This window comes from Trachemys scripta, chromosome 1, assembly GCF_013100865.1.
Source record: "Trachemys scripta elegans isolate TJP31775 chromosome 1, CAS_Tse_1.0, whole genome shotgun sequence".
NCBI classification, from domain to species: domain Eukaryota; kingdom Metazoa; phylum Chordata; order Testudines; family Emydidae; genus Trachemys; species Trachemys scripta.
The window spans coordinates 216,838,101-216,856,656 of NC_048298.1; the positions used below are offsets into that span (position 1 = coordinate 216,838,101).

General features: G+C 37.5%; 1 protein-coding gene across 8 annotated transcripts in view; it reads left to right on the forward strand.

Annotated features, from left to right (window-relative positions):
* Positions 1 to 18,556, forward strand: part of MID1 (midline 1) — a 329,164-nt gene that overhangs the window by 189,425 nt on the left and 121,183 nt on the right. For all 8 annotated transcript variants that reach the window (XM_034757148.1, XM_034757128.1, XM_034757165.1 and 5 more), the window contains one exon: positions 8,485 to 9,200. In XM_034757148.1, the coding sequence (XP_034613039.1) occupies positions 8,541 to 9,200 (660 nt within the window). In that variant the 5' untranslated portion in view covers positions 8,485 to 8,540. The remainder of the gene's footprint in view (positions 1 to 8,484; positions 9,201 to 18,556) is intronic.

Here is an 18,556-nt window from a genome sequence, read left to right on the forward strand (position 1 = left end):
ATCTTTTAGCTGGCGTAAATCAGTCAAGTTAATGGAGCTCAATCATGAGGTCAGTCGAGTTATGGTGATTTACACCAGCTGAGGAGATCTAGCCCTTTGTTTTCAGCATTCCACATTTGAGCATCACACACCTAAAAATATAGAACTAGTTGACACACATGAATATTAAAAAACAATTCAGAGCATTTCATTTTTAAAATGTACAGAAGCATATTAAAATAGATATCTGCTATTCTATTTTATGAGCCCTTTGGGGCTTCACTGTATATAGCCAATCTTGTTTTTTTCAGTTTTTAACCTAAGGGCTCGAAGAATATTTTAGTTCCTAGATGATTATTAGATCCCAGTTTGGTAAACGAATGTGGTGGGTTTTTTTGTTTTTTTGTTTTTTTCTCTACTGAAGATTCCACTCCTCTGAGGTGCTGAGCGTTCTCAGTCCCGCTGATGTCAACTTGCAGGATTGGGCCTTTAGAACATGTGTTCTGTAACTGACATATGACATTCCACAGACAGAATGATGCCATTAGGACTATGTTTAACCACAAGCCGTCAGGCAGATGTGCTTTGGCTGTATTTGTTAACATCTCTCAAATGTTCCAAAAAATGTAAACTGTTACAAACATTATGTACATATCATATGTAGTTTACTTGTGGATAAAACAGTGAATTATTCCTTTGGCAATGAAAATGTATGAATAATGTGAAATATTCACATGAAAAATATGACATTCACTTGTGGCAGAAGCTGTTGAATGAGTACTCTCCTTTTGAAGTTTTATTAACCCTCAGTTTTATGATGTAAATAAGGAAGAGAGTTCTCTGCAGTAAACAGAGGCTTATATGTAATGACAACTAGCTTTCCCTAATGTGGTGAATGCTTCTCTTCCTGAAGTACTAGGAATAATTTTTTAAGCTTTGATTATCAGCTCCATGTGGATGGTTGCTGTCCTTTAAAAATATGTCAATGTCAAAGTAATGAAATGCATGGATAATTATTAACATCACTAGTTAATCACAGACCTCAGTTGTCTGAGATATAAAAGTTGAAAGTAGTTAATGGATTAGGGGCAAACATTGGGTTGTGAGTGTTCTTTAATAGCATTAGGAATACTTCTTGAATCTGATGCCACATGTTCTAACTGTTCCCTAAAATGATTCTATTTATATCCTACAGCAGAATGAAAACTACAACATAAATTTTCTTTCTTTGGAGCTAGTACTAGAAATTCCAAATGTATCAATTACAGATGAGACAGGTTTTTTTTTTCTTGCCTCTTTCAGTGCCTATATCCGATTCTATGACAAGAATGTAAACACTTAACTAAGTTTACTGTGCATTTATACAACATCCTGTTAACCTGATAAACAGACATTGCCTATTATGATGCTACTTTGTGTCAGCACTAGAAGACACACACACACACACACACACACACACACACACACACACACACACACACACACACACACACACACACACACACACACACACAGTAATTCTGCCTTTGACTCCATTTCCAAATTTCACTTAAGTTCATTATAGAGAGTTCCTATACAGTACATTCTTTGTGTGTGGTATCTATAAAGGTTTTGCAATTTATTTTATAACTGCCATTCTTTGATTAACATAACATGGTAATTTATATAATCAGGTCCTTCTTAAAAATTTAAAATTAATATAAAGTTTAAAGTACTTTCTACCAAAAAAAAAAAAATGGCATCAGCAGGTGTTCCAGGTCTAATTCCTCAGTCTTGCACGCTTATGTACCTGTATGGCTTTTACATGTGTGAGTTATTCCCATTGAATTTAAGCACGTCACAGGTGCAGGTAGGACTGCAAGAGTGGGGGAGCAACCCCCCCCCCCGAGTCCCACCGTACTGTAGCCTGTGTCTCCTCCCACCAGCCCCATCTTCCCAGAGCCCCTGCTCCCTCCCCCCCCTCCACCCCACACACACACACACACACACACACACATACTTTCCCTGCTGACCAGCCCAAAACCCTCTGGTGACGGGTCCTTCCTGCTTCCCAGACCCAGCGGGTTCCCGGCATCAAGAGGACCTGCACTGTAGTTTTGGTAGTCGACAGGTGAGGGCCCAGCTGCTAGCATGTGGCTCAGTGTAGAGCGGGACCCAGGTGCCGGCCAACCAGGCCAAGTCACAACGTGCTGTCTCCCAGACAGGTTTTAAAGGAGGGGGGAACAATGGCCCTTCGGGCGCCTGGAACCTTTGTAGAATTGGGAGCAGGGAGGCAAGGCCAAAGTGGCAGAGGAATTAATATTTAAATATCCCACAGAGAGCACATATGTTTCTTTTGTTAAAAAGTGGGGTGGCCATGGCACCCTGACCCCCTGCCCCGGTTCCAGTGCTGGTGACACATGTAAGTGTTTGCAGCCAGGGCCCTGACATTGCAGTACTGAAATCTAGAATCCCGAAGCCAATATGTTGTCAGTAAATGTTGCTAGGAAAAAATGCCAATGGAAACTGCTTTGGGCAGGGTCGGCTCCAGGGCTATTGCCTCCCCAAGCGGCGGGTGGGGGAAGAAAAAAAAAAGCCGCGATTGTGATCGGTGGCACTTCGGCGGCGAGTTCTTCCCTCTGATAGGGACCGAGGGACCCGCCGCTGAATTGCCGCCGAAAAGCCGGACGTGCCGCCCCAAGCACCTGCTTGCTGCGCTGGCGCCTGGAGCCGGCCCTGGCTTTGGGTATATTTAGGATTTGATTCCCCAACACATGAAAAACTGAAATCTTGTTAGTGAGGAGACACATCAGAGAATCTCCAGATACAGCATGACACACTTTTTTTTGCTTCTGAATAAATACAGTTTGTTATCAGGTTACACAGTTTTACATGCACTTGAACACAGTGGAGAGTGGCAGCTGATTCAGCACAGTGTAGGACTGCTCAAGGACAGCCCTTATTTATGCCACTGGCTCAAGAACCTTATGCCAATGGAGGATCAAGAGTAGCAGAGATCCTTTCTATCACATTGCTGCCTACCCCTATCTTGTCCATGACCTGCCCCTGACACACCCTCTCCTTCCACTATCTCTGAGGAATGGGCAACTGCATAGAAGCATTCGAGCCACCTCTGCTAGCTTTACTCCAGTAGAGGGTTAATCTCCATTGACTTTCTGACACAAAGTGTCCTTAGTTAACTAGAGACTCTAGTCTATTATTTTTAAGTATAATTTTACCTCAGTTATAAAATTAGCATTCTTCAGAAATTAGCAATACCTAGTCTTGTCCTGAATTTATTGGGTCAAAATGGCGGATGACATTATCTGGTAATAATGACATTATTATGTAGTTAATGCTAAAGTGAAAAAAATCAGGCACTCAGATGTTGTGGTGATGAGTATGAAGATAGGACGGTTATCAAATCTACCTGCAAAGATAGAAGAGTTTCAGCTTCTTGGTATGTGTAGGGACTTTAAAGTATTTAATTGCTGTGGCACTCCCAGGACCAAAGAAAAGTAGAGAAGAAATACTCAGAAGTACAATATTATCATTGTACTTTAGTCTGTAACCTTAAAGAAATTGTTTAAGGGGTTAATTGCAATGTCACCTCAAGGAGGAATACTAACACACGTGTAGGGTACATTGAAATTTTTCTCTGTTTGCTAGAATAGCTGCAAAATACTTACTAGAGCCAAGGAGAACATGTTACATGCTCCTCAGTGAATATATTTTTGGGTCTTGATCATGCTCTCATTGAAATAAATTGCAAGAGTCTCAATTACTTTAATGGCACAGGCTCTGGATATTGTCAGTGAAGAAGTGTTAGGCTTTTTGACCAATAATAGATGTGTAGAATTGCGAGTTTTAAAAAGATCTGATTTTCCACTATGAACATTTTCTCTTTAAATGTAGCTCTTTATTGAAGTGTTATATTAATGCATTTCATACATATCCAACTAATAATATACAATTCAAAGACACATTCTTCTTGGACTTCTGTTTTTTCTTTTATCATAATACTCCTGCTCTGTGTGTTTTAAATCAAGCTTAAATAAAATGATAAAGCACAGAAATAATAAAGTAAACACAGTAATAAAATCATATTGCATATCATAATAGTAATGAAACAATCATATAAATGAAGATTTTCCCACTGTACTCTGCTTGTACTTGACACTTACAAGCTAATGTAAATTAGTCAAATTTCAGTTTAAATTATCCATTTCTCTTACTTCTCTTTTTCTGGAACTTGAGGATGCTCTCCTTATGCAATTAAAAGGAGTTATCACCAATTCAAAGTTCTTCAATTTGTCCTAAAACAATGGGTCAAATCCTGGCCCATTGAAGTCATAGGAAGGGAGTTTTGTTACTTTTGATTTCAGTGACATTTCAACCTTTAAGGCCAACATTCTATTTCCACCATATTTCATATACTACATTATGTGAGAGGAGATTCAGACTTCCAGGTATTCTGTTTCCCCTGAGATTTCTTCCACTCAGTTTCCCAAGAATTCAGTCTGACTCCAGTCATGAGATGGGGCTTCAGCTTTCTGCCCTGGACCCTAGCAAGTCTAACACTGGCCCTGCTTGGTGGACCCCCTGAAACCTGTTCGCGGTCCTCCAGGGGGCCCCTGACCCCTGGTTGAGAACCACTGGTATACAGCAAAGCTACGCTGAGTGGATCAGATTCAAGCATAGTGGTTGAGCATAGGACATACCACATATCCAAAGTTACACAGCAAACCTCTTCCTTTTATATACATTTGCACATCACATTGCATTTATTGTCTGTTGCAGCACATGGCTTGGTTACTTTGTAGGAACTAATCTATGTGCGGCATGCTCTGTCCACGCACTGTCCATGTACAACTTACTGTTTATCTCATCTTTACATTCCCGACTTATCCATTGTTAGCTTGGACATTGTAAATGGTTCCCTCTTATCTTGGCTAGTAAAGACATTTTGTTTTCAGCCTACTGATCCTAATCCTGTCTCCCAAAAAGTGAGACCTCACCCATGTCCAATTACTCATGTCAAGCCAGGCCTACATTAAGTTCTTACTGAAGTAGGTTTCCCAGCTAGAAATAATATTCATGTTTTAGCATTTGCTATCTCACTGTTGTCTATTGCTAAAATTACTTCTTATGAGTAGAACTTAGTATTTCTCACTGCAATGATATTTTTATGCCTGTAATTCTATATTTTTGAAATTACCAAATTATATATTCCAAGTTCTTTTCCCTATTGTTGTTTCTCCTGCACTGGTTGGGTGGCAGTAATTTTATGGACTACAGCTTTGTAAAGCCACAACAGAATCTATTATAAGCCATTTATACTGACTTTTTGTTTCTATGACAATACGCTTGGCATAAGTGTTTTTTTTTTTTTTTGTTTTGTTTTTTTAATTGGTCCTAAAGTGCAGTCTTCCAATTTCAAGTGGTTAGAAGTTTTCCAGAAATCTCAGGAAAGTGAAAGCTTATACATGAAAATTTGAGAAAAGTGGCATTTGGTTTTAAGAGACTTTGTGGGTGGATTGCTAACATGACCTGCAATGAATTGTTTAAAAGTATAATAGCAGGATTGTAGTTGGTTAGATACTCCTATTTGGATTGTCTTTAGCATACTCTGTCCCTCATAGAGCTTACATTGGTTTTGGTTCAGGCACAGAGGCAGTGGTAATAAAAAATGCAGTGTTATTAAAAGTAATTGTCATTGGCAGCTGCAAAGGAGAGGCGGTGCAGATGATTTTGCTAGAGGTTTTAGCAATATTTGGTACAAGGGGACATGTATCATTTATTGAGCTCCCGCAATGTGTTCAACTCTGAACAAACAGGAAGACAGGCCTCTGCCTGAACAAGCTTACAATCTGAGGGCCAGATTTTGATGCCCTTACTCACACTGAGTAGTGCTACTCAAGGAGTAAGTTACCATTCAGTGTGAGTAAAGGTACCAGAATCTGATCCCACATCAGACTTGGACAAAATAGTCTATAAAGACCTTTCTGAAACACTGGGTAAACTCCAACCTTTGGATCAGTGGTGCAGATACCTCCTGGTTTATCTGTAGTTGACTATCATTAAAAGCCATGTGTTTCAAGAAGGCAATTGAACAGAGATAAGGAGATCACCTGCCACACACAGAGCCACAGGGATTTCCATGTATAAAAGGACACATGGAAGAAGCCCCGAATCCTGAACAGTTATAAGAAAGGAATGCTGAAGGTCAGGGTGTTTTCACAGAAATGCCAGTGTAGAAGTAACAATTAGGTTTGCCGGCTTAAAACCTTGGCTTCTGCCAACCATAAATCCCCTTCTGTTATTTTCAGTTCATCATATAAAATGCAGGATAAATGGGTGATGAGGTATTCCGTTGTGGTGTGGAATGAATTCAAACAGCATGAATGAGGTTTTGATCATCTGGATCTTCCATGGAACAGTGAATGAAGAAAAGAAAAGAGACACTGTTCTTCATCTGCAGAATATGCTTTCATCTTTTGTGTGCTGTGTGACTGTGGTTGATGTGAGAGTGGAGGGTTATCATTGCACCCATGTCAAATCAACAGGTCTTTAATTTTTAACAGGCACAGCATGTATTTCTGGCATTTGATGGATAGTTATAACTGAATTAGACAGTGGCAAAGTGAACTTTAGTTGAACCAAGATCATCATCACAGTAGACTTGAAAATTAAGACTTGTGATGAGGTCAGTGTGTTTTAAAAATCTCCAGAGTTTTTGGCAAATGTCTGGAAGACTGCAAAGGGGCAAAAACATCTCTGGAACTAAAGCCTCAGTGCCCTTGCCACAAAGCACGTATGAATAAGAATTAACGGGTGATTTGAACCTTGCCTCCATTTGTTGAACTTTTCTGTTCTGTTATGGTTTGTATTGGGGTTCTATATAGCATTCCTGTCACTGTAACTGCAGTCCCAAATTTAATTGTAGTGAAATGCAGAAAGTTCAAAGAGATTTGGTTCCCAAGCTTGCTAATGAGCACCAGGCTCTCTTCACCCTTAATGAACCAAGATTTGTATGTGATTTTTTTTTTTTTTTTTTTTTTTTTTTGGAAGTGGGAGGGAGGCAGGAGTTCACACAACTGAACAATGACTTTACAGTGTAAAGCGTATGCAGCTGTGCCATCTGAAGCTGTCCTCAGTTATGAGCAACAAAGCTTAAATAGATTGTACTGTGAAGAGGTACAGCTCTGTGAGTGTGAAGCATAGCTTTTGCTTCTGCTTCACTGACCTGTCTGCTTGCAATAGCAATGGGGCCTTGATGAGAGCTTAGGCAGGGAGAGCTGCGTAGGGCGACTCTTTCAAAATCACTCCCTGTAACTTGAATAGAGAAGAGGAAACAAAATGAAGTTTCAGTTGATCTCTTTCCAGGGATGTACTGCTGCATTTTCTTGAAAAATCCCATGCCCTCCATCTAAAAGTTATTGGTGACTCCTTATCCACTTCAGCTGATCCATAAACCACTAGACTGAGTATTTTCAGCCGATAGTCTATTTTTCTTCTAAATTGTAACAACAAAGATTGTACACACACCAAGATAAATTTGTTAAACTAAACAAACCACAGATATTTCACTTTAGCTCAATGATCTTCCTAAAGCTCATGTTATGTCTTAGGTCAAACGCATTTGAAATTTGTGCAGAGCTAATATTTTCTCTTTAAAATAGATATCTATATTATATTTTGCCTAATCTCTCTAGATATTTCTGTTGTGTCCATTGCTGCTACTGCTGCTGTGTATATGTGTACGTATACACCGTATTAGGGGGTGTGTGTGTGTGTGTGTGTGTGTGTGTGAGAGATATTTATGCATATATACACATTCTTGGAAAAAATATATACACCTATGTACTCTATACATACACACTGCACTACATGTATATTCACACACACATAGGATATATAGAGAGACAGATATACCCAGTATATTTATGTACCATGACTGTAACATTAATTAAAATTTGTAATCTGAGACAATGCCACAATGTGAAGTACAGAAGCAACAAGGAGTTTTTAGCTTATCTATTATAATACTGTGGTTTAATCCTTGCTCTGCTGCTCTTCAAAACAGAAATAAAAAAAAAATGCCAGTAGGTTAGCAAAGCAGACAGCCGCTTCTGCAGCAGGAATCTATTTTTACTGTGATATGTTGTTCTGCAGTTTGAAGGTCTTAATTTTGGCTTTTAATAATTCAAAAGCACCAGAAAACATCTGCTGTTGCCCTCAATCTCATGTTAAAGATAGAGAAATTGACAAAAGGATTTTGTTTGTTTTTGTTTTGTTTTTTAAATACAAAACAGTAAATTGGTTTTTTAATTGTTTTTGTTTTTTTAAATACAAAATAGTACAATTTTAAATACCTTGACATGTGCCTATGCAGATTCAAAACTTTAGATAGCTCTTCAGTCTGCTGTGGTGATTTGATAGTACCAGTGGCGAAAGTTGACAACCCCCCGTGGCTGACCCCTCTTGCTCTCTCTCGCCTAATCGAATTTTGCGTTATGTTTCCAGATAGCCGATCAGCTTCCCTGGATTTCGCTGACGACACAGGAAAGCTTTGCCTGAAGATGGAAACACTGGAGTCGGAATTGACCTGCCCTATCTGTCTGGAGCTGTTTGAGGACCCACTGCTGCTGCCTTGCGCTCACAGCCTCTGTTTCAACTGTGCGCATCGCATATTGGTCTCCCACTGTGCCACCAACGAATCAGTGGAATCCATCACTGCCTTCCAGTGCCCTACTTGTCGTTATGTCATCACTCTCAATCAACGTGGTCTAGACGGACTGAAGCGCAACGTCACCCTGCAGAATATTATCGACAGGTTTCAGAAAGCTTCAGTGAGTGGGCCCAATTCTCCTAGCGAAACCCGCCGAGAGCGGGCATTTGATAGCAACAGCATGTCATCCAGTGAAAAAGTTCTCTGCCAGTTCTGTGACCAGGACCCTGCCCAGGAAGCAGTGAAGACCTGTGTCACTTGTGAGGTGTCCTACTGCGAGGAGTGCCTGAAAGCGACTCACCCGAACAAGAAGCCATTCACGGGCCACCGTTTGATAGAGCCTATTCCGGACTCTCACATCCGAGGATTAATGTGTCTGGAGCATGAAGACGAGAAAGTTAACATGTACTGCGTGACTGATGACCAGTTAATCTGTGCCTTGTGTAAACTGGTTGGACGGCATCGTGATCATCAGGTGGCAGCTTTGAGTGAGCGCTATGACAAATTAAAGGTTAGTTTTATCTATTCGCCCCTTGGAGCCCAGCAAGTGGGGTGTGAAAAGAAGCTTAGTTGCATGAGGGGGAAATACGTTTTCTCACCTCTGGTGAGTGACTGGTATGGGTAGGAGTGCAGTCTGTAATGAATATATAATATGCACGTACACACATATATGTGTTCTTGAAAAGGTGTCAATTAATTTGCCTTTAGATAAAGTTACCTCAGTATTATCTAAACTTCTCTATACTTACCAAACATTCTACAAATATTGAAGTAAACTTTTTTATTTACCTAAAGCATTATCCATAGTGACCGGTAAGTTTTTAATGTTGACCGCTGTACATACAGGCATGTGTGTATATACATATACATGGACATTGATTGAAATTTCAGACATTTTAAATATTCTGATGATGATTATTTTTAATGCAGTTGCTTACAACTTGAAATCCCTCATCTCTACTAAGCAGGGGAAACATTTAAGAGCTGTCTTCAGGACTCTCCCAGCAACAGCATTCAGCCACACTTACATAAGACATAGAAATGAAAACAAAAATGAAATTGTTTCAGAGCTACCTGTGACATTCCCTTGGTTATGTGTTTCCTTCCCCCTCTCACCTCCCCTTCCACAGTGAAATGGCATCTATCCTATCAGGTAACAATGCTGCTCTGACAGTCCTGTGTTCTTCCATTGCAGAATGTCTTCAGTATAGTATCGGTATTGCTAACACACATTCTCTGGATGTTCTCCAGTTTCAGCATGGACTTAATTTAACAAAGCTCCAACTCAGAAAGTAGAGATGTATTATACCTCTTTGAGCCCAGGATCTTTTAGCTACCAGATTTGCATGCTTCTGCAGAGCAGAATAAGAAAGAAAGACCCTCAGGAACCCCAACCCCCATTCCTTAGGGAAATGCAGCTTCGGTTATTTCAAAGGAAGACTACAACTGAGAAATCATGAGTATGAAGGTAAAAAGAGCATTCTTCTTCTGCATCCAATGGTTTCAATGGCAAGAAACAAACAGAATAGGTTGAATTAACTAGAGGTCTTGTCTCAAAATACATACTATTTTATTGTTGTGTGTGCGTGTGCATGGTATGTGTGTGTGTGTATATATATGCGCACAAACACTTTATGTTTATATATGAGTGTGTGCACACACACAAAAAGTCGTATTATATTAAAACAGTGAATAGTAATGGGAAGAAAATCTGGCTGAAACAGACAGCTTCCTTTTAAATCTTAAAGGATTTCTTGTTTAATAATGAAGTATAGTTATTTTTACATATATTATACAATTTTATTCTTTGATAAATATAAGATTTTTTGTCATGATTGATAATATTTTACATTTAGTATTATATAATGTGGATATAAAAACCCAATAATCGGCTTAATGAAATGTTACTATTTGGTAGACTAATTAGAACAGTTACATCACTATTGTCCATTGATTTATATTGGTAGGAATGCACTATTTAAAGTGAAATACCTGCCATAATTAAGTATTGGGTAAATATATATATTTTTTAATATCTCAATATAAGCAATTAGGAAATATCTCACATTTTGACTTATTTAGATGTAGTAAGCCTAAATAGAGCATTTTTAAAACAGTTGTCTCCTTTCTTTATAGCTTTGAGTTAATATCACCAATAGCTTGGAAAATGAAATTTAAAGCCAGGCTAGTTTGTACTGTGCGTAGGTTTTCTGCTAGCTCTGGTTGTGAACAGGAATGGAGTGGGTAGAGTAGATGATTGTCATCTGATGCCATGCCACTTTACTGACAATCAAATGATTGTTTAAATTCCTACTAAAATTATTTTTTAGCTAAAATTCTCTCTATTTTATATTCTGTATAACAATATTTTGGCATTTTGTGTCCGAGATAACAAGATACCCAAATATGTGTTTCCTTGGCCCCAACAATCCTGCCAGGTGGTTGATCTCTTCCCACAGATAGTTCTGTCAGATAACATCAAGCCTGTATGAAGGCCTTTTGGTACTCACTACATCATGAGCTACCATTCCCCTCATATAATCCTTCCCTCCATGTGCTGCACTACACTCTAGGTAGAAGGGTAGTAGGCCAGGTAATTTCTTTCCAGATCAAAGCTCCAGTGTCTGGCCATCAGCAAGGCTATTTGAAAACCATGCCTTATCCCTTCTCTCCCTACCCTTTTTTCCCAGAGGCTGAGAATATTTTATGTGCTAAAATCCTAGAGCGAGATCTACAGCATGTAAATCGGCATCATTCCATTGAAATAAACAGAGCGATGTGGGTTTACATCAGCTGAAGATCTGGCCTCTGCTGTCTATCAGACAAGCAAGAGTTCCAAATCCACTCTTGAATTCTGGCTGTCTCCTTCATTAAGGGTAATATTGACCTTTGAGATAGATACTAGGTTAGTCTAGCTACACTACTGCTACTAAGAATGGAAGGATCTTGGTCTTGAGTTTATGTGGTGACTTTCATCCACATGGATGTGTAGAAGCTAATAAGTGCAATGCTAAAATTTAATAAACTAAAACGTCAACTAAAAGAAATGGATAAAACTGATTGTGAAAATACTGTTATTTAAATAAAAAGATTTTTGGTGATACAAAGATTTTTGAAAAAATGAACATGTATTATTCTGTAAAATTGCTGGACTCATTCATAAATTTCTAATAAGTTTCCTTAAAAAAACAAAACACACCATATCTTAAGTGACATATTCTTTCAGTGGAGGGTTTTTAAAATCAACATAGCTACTAGTTTTTGGTATGTAGCTCAGGGTGTCAAGCTATGCTAATTACTTGCATTCTATCCCAGCAGTGTTGCTAATTATTTAAACAATATATCATCCTTCATTAACCACGGGACAAAAGATGCCATTACAATCTAGCTCCTTTTGTGGCAAAAATGAAGCTCTTTAATTAAGAGTTCTGGTACACTTGTCTGAGGTATGCATGCTAGAGTGGATTTAACAGTCAATGTAATAGTCATTGTGAAGCTCTGGAAATGAGAACTAAAAGTCTAAATCACTTTGCCCTGACAGTTAGAACTCCAGTCCTGTGAGGTGCTGAGTACTTTCATCTTTTATCAGCCCCACTGTGAGTTACAGCAGCAGGCCTCTAGTATTTTTAGTTATAGGATTACATGAAAAATCGTCTGTTTATTATAATTATTAATAATTAATAAAGTAGGTCACAGACATATATGTGTATAATAAAAAAACTGGGGACAAGTCAGTAATGTATTAAATTGATATGACATGATATAGTTTTAACTTTGTAGTGGAACTTAAAATTAATCTTCTGGTATATTAACAATGTATAGTGTGTTATAAATATTAACAGGAGGTTCACAGGGTTCTAGCAAATGCTCACATCCCACCCGCTTCATGAATGCAAAGAATCTCTATTACTCAATGAACATTCATCCTTTCCTTTTTGTCTTGGAGCAATGGAATGAAACATACCAGTTTTTTTCAGGGAAACAAATCAAAATTAGATTCTCATAAAGTTGTATCTACACAAGTTAACATTAGTTAAGGTTTTGGAGTGAGAGAGAATGTTGTGGGTGGACAAATGTAAGACAGATATAGTCAGCTAATGTTCATTTTGAGTTAATAAACATGTTACATTTGGGCCTGAAAAAAGGGAAAAAAATACATCTAGGGTCAGATTCTCAAATGGTGTAAATTAAACATTGCTCAGTTGAAGTTAATGGAGTTGCTTAGATTTACACCAGCTGAGGATCTGGTCTGTAACGTTCATGTAGCAATATCTCCCATAACGCCATGCAATGTGAAATCAGTTTGGGGTGGCTTTCATACTACCTAATCAGGAGCTCTCTTTTGTTAGGTCTGCTATAGCCCTGAATATGTCTGTGTAATTCTTATTAATGCTGAAGTGTGTTAGGCATGTTTATGAAATATAGATCAGATTCCAGAGTAGAATTCTGTAACTGCAAGAGTGTTGCCTTTTTCATTAACATTTTCTGTATTTTTACTTCCAAAAGTACATCAACAAAAAGGGGTTTTTAAATTGTTTGGTTGCTGGTTTTTTTCATGGAAAGAAATTACAAAAATAGACAACACTATAATCAAAATCCACATTTTGGTGTGGTGATTTTGTGACAGAATCCATTAAAAATATCTATTTCTTTTTTCCTAATCTGAATCAGGGCACAGGGAAAATAATCCATTTACCTTAACCAGCTTAGTGCTCACAAACATTTTTCAGTGGGAAGCAACTATAAAATATTTAAGCACTGAGAATATCAAAGTTACATCTTACAAAATTACTTTGAGCATATTATGATAGAAGGCCTTCTGCCAAATCCAAAGCTTCTATAAATAGAGTATAACAATGCATGCATCTTTCCCTATTGTTTTAAACTTGAGATTAAAACCCTTAATATCTAAATGTCTTTGTAGAGATTCTGGTACAATATATGCTGAAATTTTCAGTCCAGCTATGTGTTCCTTACTTCCTTTTTGTATTATTTTTAATTTATGGACTGATCATTAATCAGGTTGCAAATGTATTGTAATATCATCAGGGTCTGACACTTCAAACCAGTACTCATGTAAATAGTCCTGCTGACCACACATGAGTATGTGCTTCCAGGATCATACCGTACATCATTATGTGCATCTATTAATAGTATGTATGGGTAGATCAATACCTATACACACAAAGATACTAGTAATATCTACATACGTGTGTGTGTGTGCGTGTGCGCGCATATAACAGTGTATATAATTTGTATGTATGTGTATAATACACATACAAGGTACTAGTAATATCCAACTTTACACACATGCACAAACGCACACAAATGTACAGTGCACGTGCATGTGTGTAAATAGATACATATGAGGGTGCATAAAATGTGTGTGTAAATATATGTGTGTATATATGAATTACATACACATGTATGTTATGTATATGCATTCCATATATAATGTACTTTTGGCTATTATTAGCACATTTATGGATGTAATGGATTTCTATTTTTAACTCAGCATTGATTAATGTATCCTTTTAAAAACATTTTTTTTCTGTTGCTGATTTTCATATTTATGAATATATTTTCCCTTTTGTATCTTTGTAACTTCTATTAACATTAGGCTTAATGGTAGTTAATGCATTTAGGAAAGAATATGGGCCTTAGGCTTTGTGTGTTTCTTCTTTCTCAATAGGATCAATTATTCAATCTCCTCAGTGAGCACAATATATTGTATGAAGGATGTGGAAAAAATTATAACTAACTTTACAAGATTGAATATTTTCGTCCTGCTTGCTTAGTATTGAATGATCTTGAGCAGCAGCCAGTTGTCACCTTTCTTTCAAGTTATGCAGCTTTAGTATTTAATAAAAGTATTATATTAAACCTGGCAAAATGTGTTCTAGGGAAACTTGAAATTCAATAGCTTCTTGTTCATTCCGTACATGAACTTCAGAAATTAGATGAAACAGGTTTAATAAAAATTGTTAGAGTACATAAATTAGGTACGATATATGCATACATGAAGTTAATAAATTGTTACATTAGATATTGCCCAATCTAAAAATTGTGTATTCTGCTGCATAGATTATTCTTTTTTTTTTGGTGTCAACATTGATGTTTTGTCACATTTACTTCTATAGAGTATTATCGAAACATATAATCAGACTGGCCTCTTTGAAGTGTGCCAATACCCAGACAATAAAAATAAAACTAATATGAGTAGCCATGGTGTTCTAGGGATTATTGTGCTACAAAGAGTGTGTAACCTCGGTAAAAAATGGAATAACCATCTCTCACTACACTAATTTATCATGTTAATATACTTATACAATTATGAGAATCCTCTTTTTAGTCCTACATCCTTTGTTGTAGTGTGTGACCTTAAGTCTTTGTTGTTTGTTCTCCTGATTCAGAATTTTTTGGTGGAGAGGAGCAGGACTATATAACATTTAATTATGGTAAAAACCTTTTTAACATTTTTTCTTTAGACAACCTCTGTAAAATAAATTTTAGAATTTGCTTGTTAGTCGAGGATGTCTGAAATGACTCGTGCATATGACTATATACTATAATTTCACAGGGAACAAAAATAACAAAAGGTCCTCTAGAAGTTCAATTAAGCTCTTTTTGAATATTTTATTATAATTTCTGAGAATCCACTTGATTAAAAACAAACAAACAAACAAGCAGTGCTGTAAATTTTATTGTGTATTTCACAAAGCTTTAGCAAGACTTCCAAAGGCATCAATTTATTTGGAATTACTGTTTGTTTTTCGCCCACTTTTAGCCCCAAAGTAACTTTTAAAAAAATGTTTTGTTGATGGCATGGGTTATTCATAAAGAGCAACAAAATCAACAAATGGTACAGATTATACTATAATATAGTCTTACTCTCCCTTCATATGTTTCTAGCTTCCAGGGGAACTAGACTAAGTAATCGATTCAGAGAGTCTAGAACTTGGGGCTCTTAGCGTTTGTTCCAAATCCCTCCAAAGTTTTAACAAGATGAAATTGTTTACTGAGAAGACCATCAGATAGTCTTGTCTGGCATTATCATCTTCCTCATCTGTTCAGATAGTTGAGAGGGTTAGATGGTGATGAGGAACCACAATGGATAGGAGATGTTTTAGGAAGGACTGGGATTTATGTGGTTAAATAATAAATAACTATATCACAATTAAAATAAATTTTAAAAAAAGAAATAGAGTAAATGGTTAAGGGAGAAATAATTGTTATGGTAAGTTTAGGAAATGCTTAATGGTTGGATGATATGTTGTGATAGAGACGGAGAGTAGTAAAATTTTTTTTAAGTATGTGTATATTTTATGAACATAGTAGCCCTGTGACCTTATTATTTTAAATTAAACTACTATTCGTTAAAATTAAAATGATGTCAAATACATCTTCAGACAAAACACTGTTAAAGTGGGGTTGAGTTTGAGAGTACACGTCAAAATTTAAGGGTAAAAATAATTGCAAGGGTGTTGTAAATATTCTAAAAGCAAGCATTACAAGCCTGGGAAATTCAAATTTAAGTTTAAACATTTTTTAAAAAAAATCAAAACCTGTTAAAGCACTGTAGGAGCGCTATATAACACTAACTGTACCCTGCAATCATGCAACACAATAATCATATGATTATGATTAAGGCATATTAATGTTTGTTGTCTTGGGTTTGATTAAATTGATTTTTAAAACCATTAGGTTTTTTTCTTCACATTTTCTGAACTTGACATATGCATCAAGCAATGTTACCAGCAGATCATCAATTCTCTTTCATGTGTTCTAGTCATTAGAGCAGTGATTCTTAACCTGGGGTGCACACACCCCTTGGGGGTGCGAGATACCCTTTCTGGGCGTGCGAGACTTGCCAGATTTTTTGAAAGCAGATTAAAAACTTTGCAGTGTAAACTCATTGCTGTTTCCTTTGCTCTAAATTGTTCTGTACATCTTTTCCCCAGATTTTATATTTATTAACAAAATGGTAGCACCTCATGCAAATATACATGATCTGTGCTGCCTCCCCTTCCTCCAAATTGTGTATAATGCAGTCATTATGCTCAGCAGTGGCAGGAGCTGCTCCTGAATCTAGGGAAGGGAGATTATTGTTATTTATTTAAAATGTATATTGCAGAGGCCAACAGGAAAATAATAGTACAATTAAAAGGAAAGTCTATAAAATGGTGCTCCATCCAGTTTTAATGTAGGGCACTGAGCATTCGGCCACAAAAAAGAAACACGAGCAAGTTATCTGTTCCACAGAAATGTAAATGCTGAGATGAATGAGAGGGGTAAGCAAGAGAGACCATGTGAGGAATGTGTATGTTAGAGACATGCTCAAAGTAACACACACACAAAACAAAAAATGAGGGAGTGGTGCAGACTTCGGTGGCTTGGTCATGTAAAGCTCAGTCCTGACAACTGTGTGGGTAAGAGACTCCAACAGACCAAGACTGAAGGAGGCCGACCCAAGAAGTAGTTGTGGGATATCATAAATGAAAACATATTAACATGTGGTGTGATGGAGGATCTGGCATTGGCAGAGCACTTTGGAGGGAGGGAACTCATAGAGCAGATTCTATTTGATGGGACTAAAGTGAGAAAGATGAAGATTGCAGAGACCAACTAGGTCAAGACTCCACAGTGCTAGGCACTGTACAAACATATAGTCATTGACTGTACCACTATGGGGACAGCGTTTTGTTCCTTCCTCCATGGGGGAGCAGTGGCAAGAGCCTCTCTTAAACATCTGAAGCTGGGAGATTCCTGGCCCAGCAACTCCTGAGGCCAAATTTGCAGACCCACTTTCTCACCTCAGTCCAACAGGGAATCAGAAGCCGAAGCTGCTTCTAGTCACTGGGGTAGAGAACACAAGGGAGATCTTTGTCTGCTCCTACTAGATCTGCAAGCTACCTTGGGACAATTGATGTAGATATTGTCTAACTAGCTGTTTTTCTAATGTTTTCATACTCAACCGAGAATTGGGAGAGGGAAAAGAGAAGGGAAGGGAGGGAGATAAGTGGAAGAGGAGGGCATTTTTATCATAAGGCAACAATGGTGAGTGAGTAATTCAAGGGACTTGATTAGATATAAAGATCATGGAAAAAGAAGTAACATGCCAGATATTGCTGTGCATGTATGTTTTATCCTTTACTCCCTTCTCCCATCCATCCTTTATTTTCTGGTGATCAAATAATCTCTTCAAGGCTGGAGCATAGTCATTAAACATGTCGGTAAAGCGCTTAGCATACTTTGAGTATCCTATAAATAAATAATAATAAGTGAAGGAAAAAGTGATTTACTCTTGACTTTTGGGTGATGTGCCGTATAGTGCTGCTTGAAAGAGTTTGAGATGATCTTTTTCTTGTGACTTGTATAGGGTGCATTAGGAGCATCACTTTTCTTGTGACTTTTTCCTGTGTGCGTTCTGGCAATATACAATAGTTCATTTCATACCTGTGTTTTTCCAAAGAGTACCTCAAACAAAAGTACTTTCAGAGTCAGATCCCTGTATTGGTACTTTAATTTACTGTTCCTCTTTTCCATTAGAATGATTTGACGGAGGGAGTCCTTTGCTTTCTTCTCTGCAGCTGCTGAGGTGTGAGATTTTTGTTGCAGCTAGAATTAGATTGGCACAGATATAGCCATCATTGCCTTCTGGTAAAATCTGCAAGGTTATTTACTATTTGTTATCTCTAAAACAGTTCCTGTTGTTTCTAGGATTTTAACAATGGAAGAGAAAGGGCAAGGGGCCGTCAATATTGTTCAATAGTAACATTTTTTCCCCTTAGGCAACAAGCATTAACACTATCATACATCAACAGTTGTTTATATAAGGATATGTTTTCAAAGGAGCATCAATCCAAC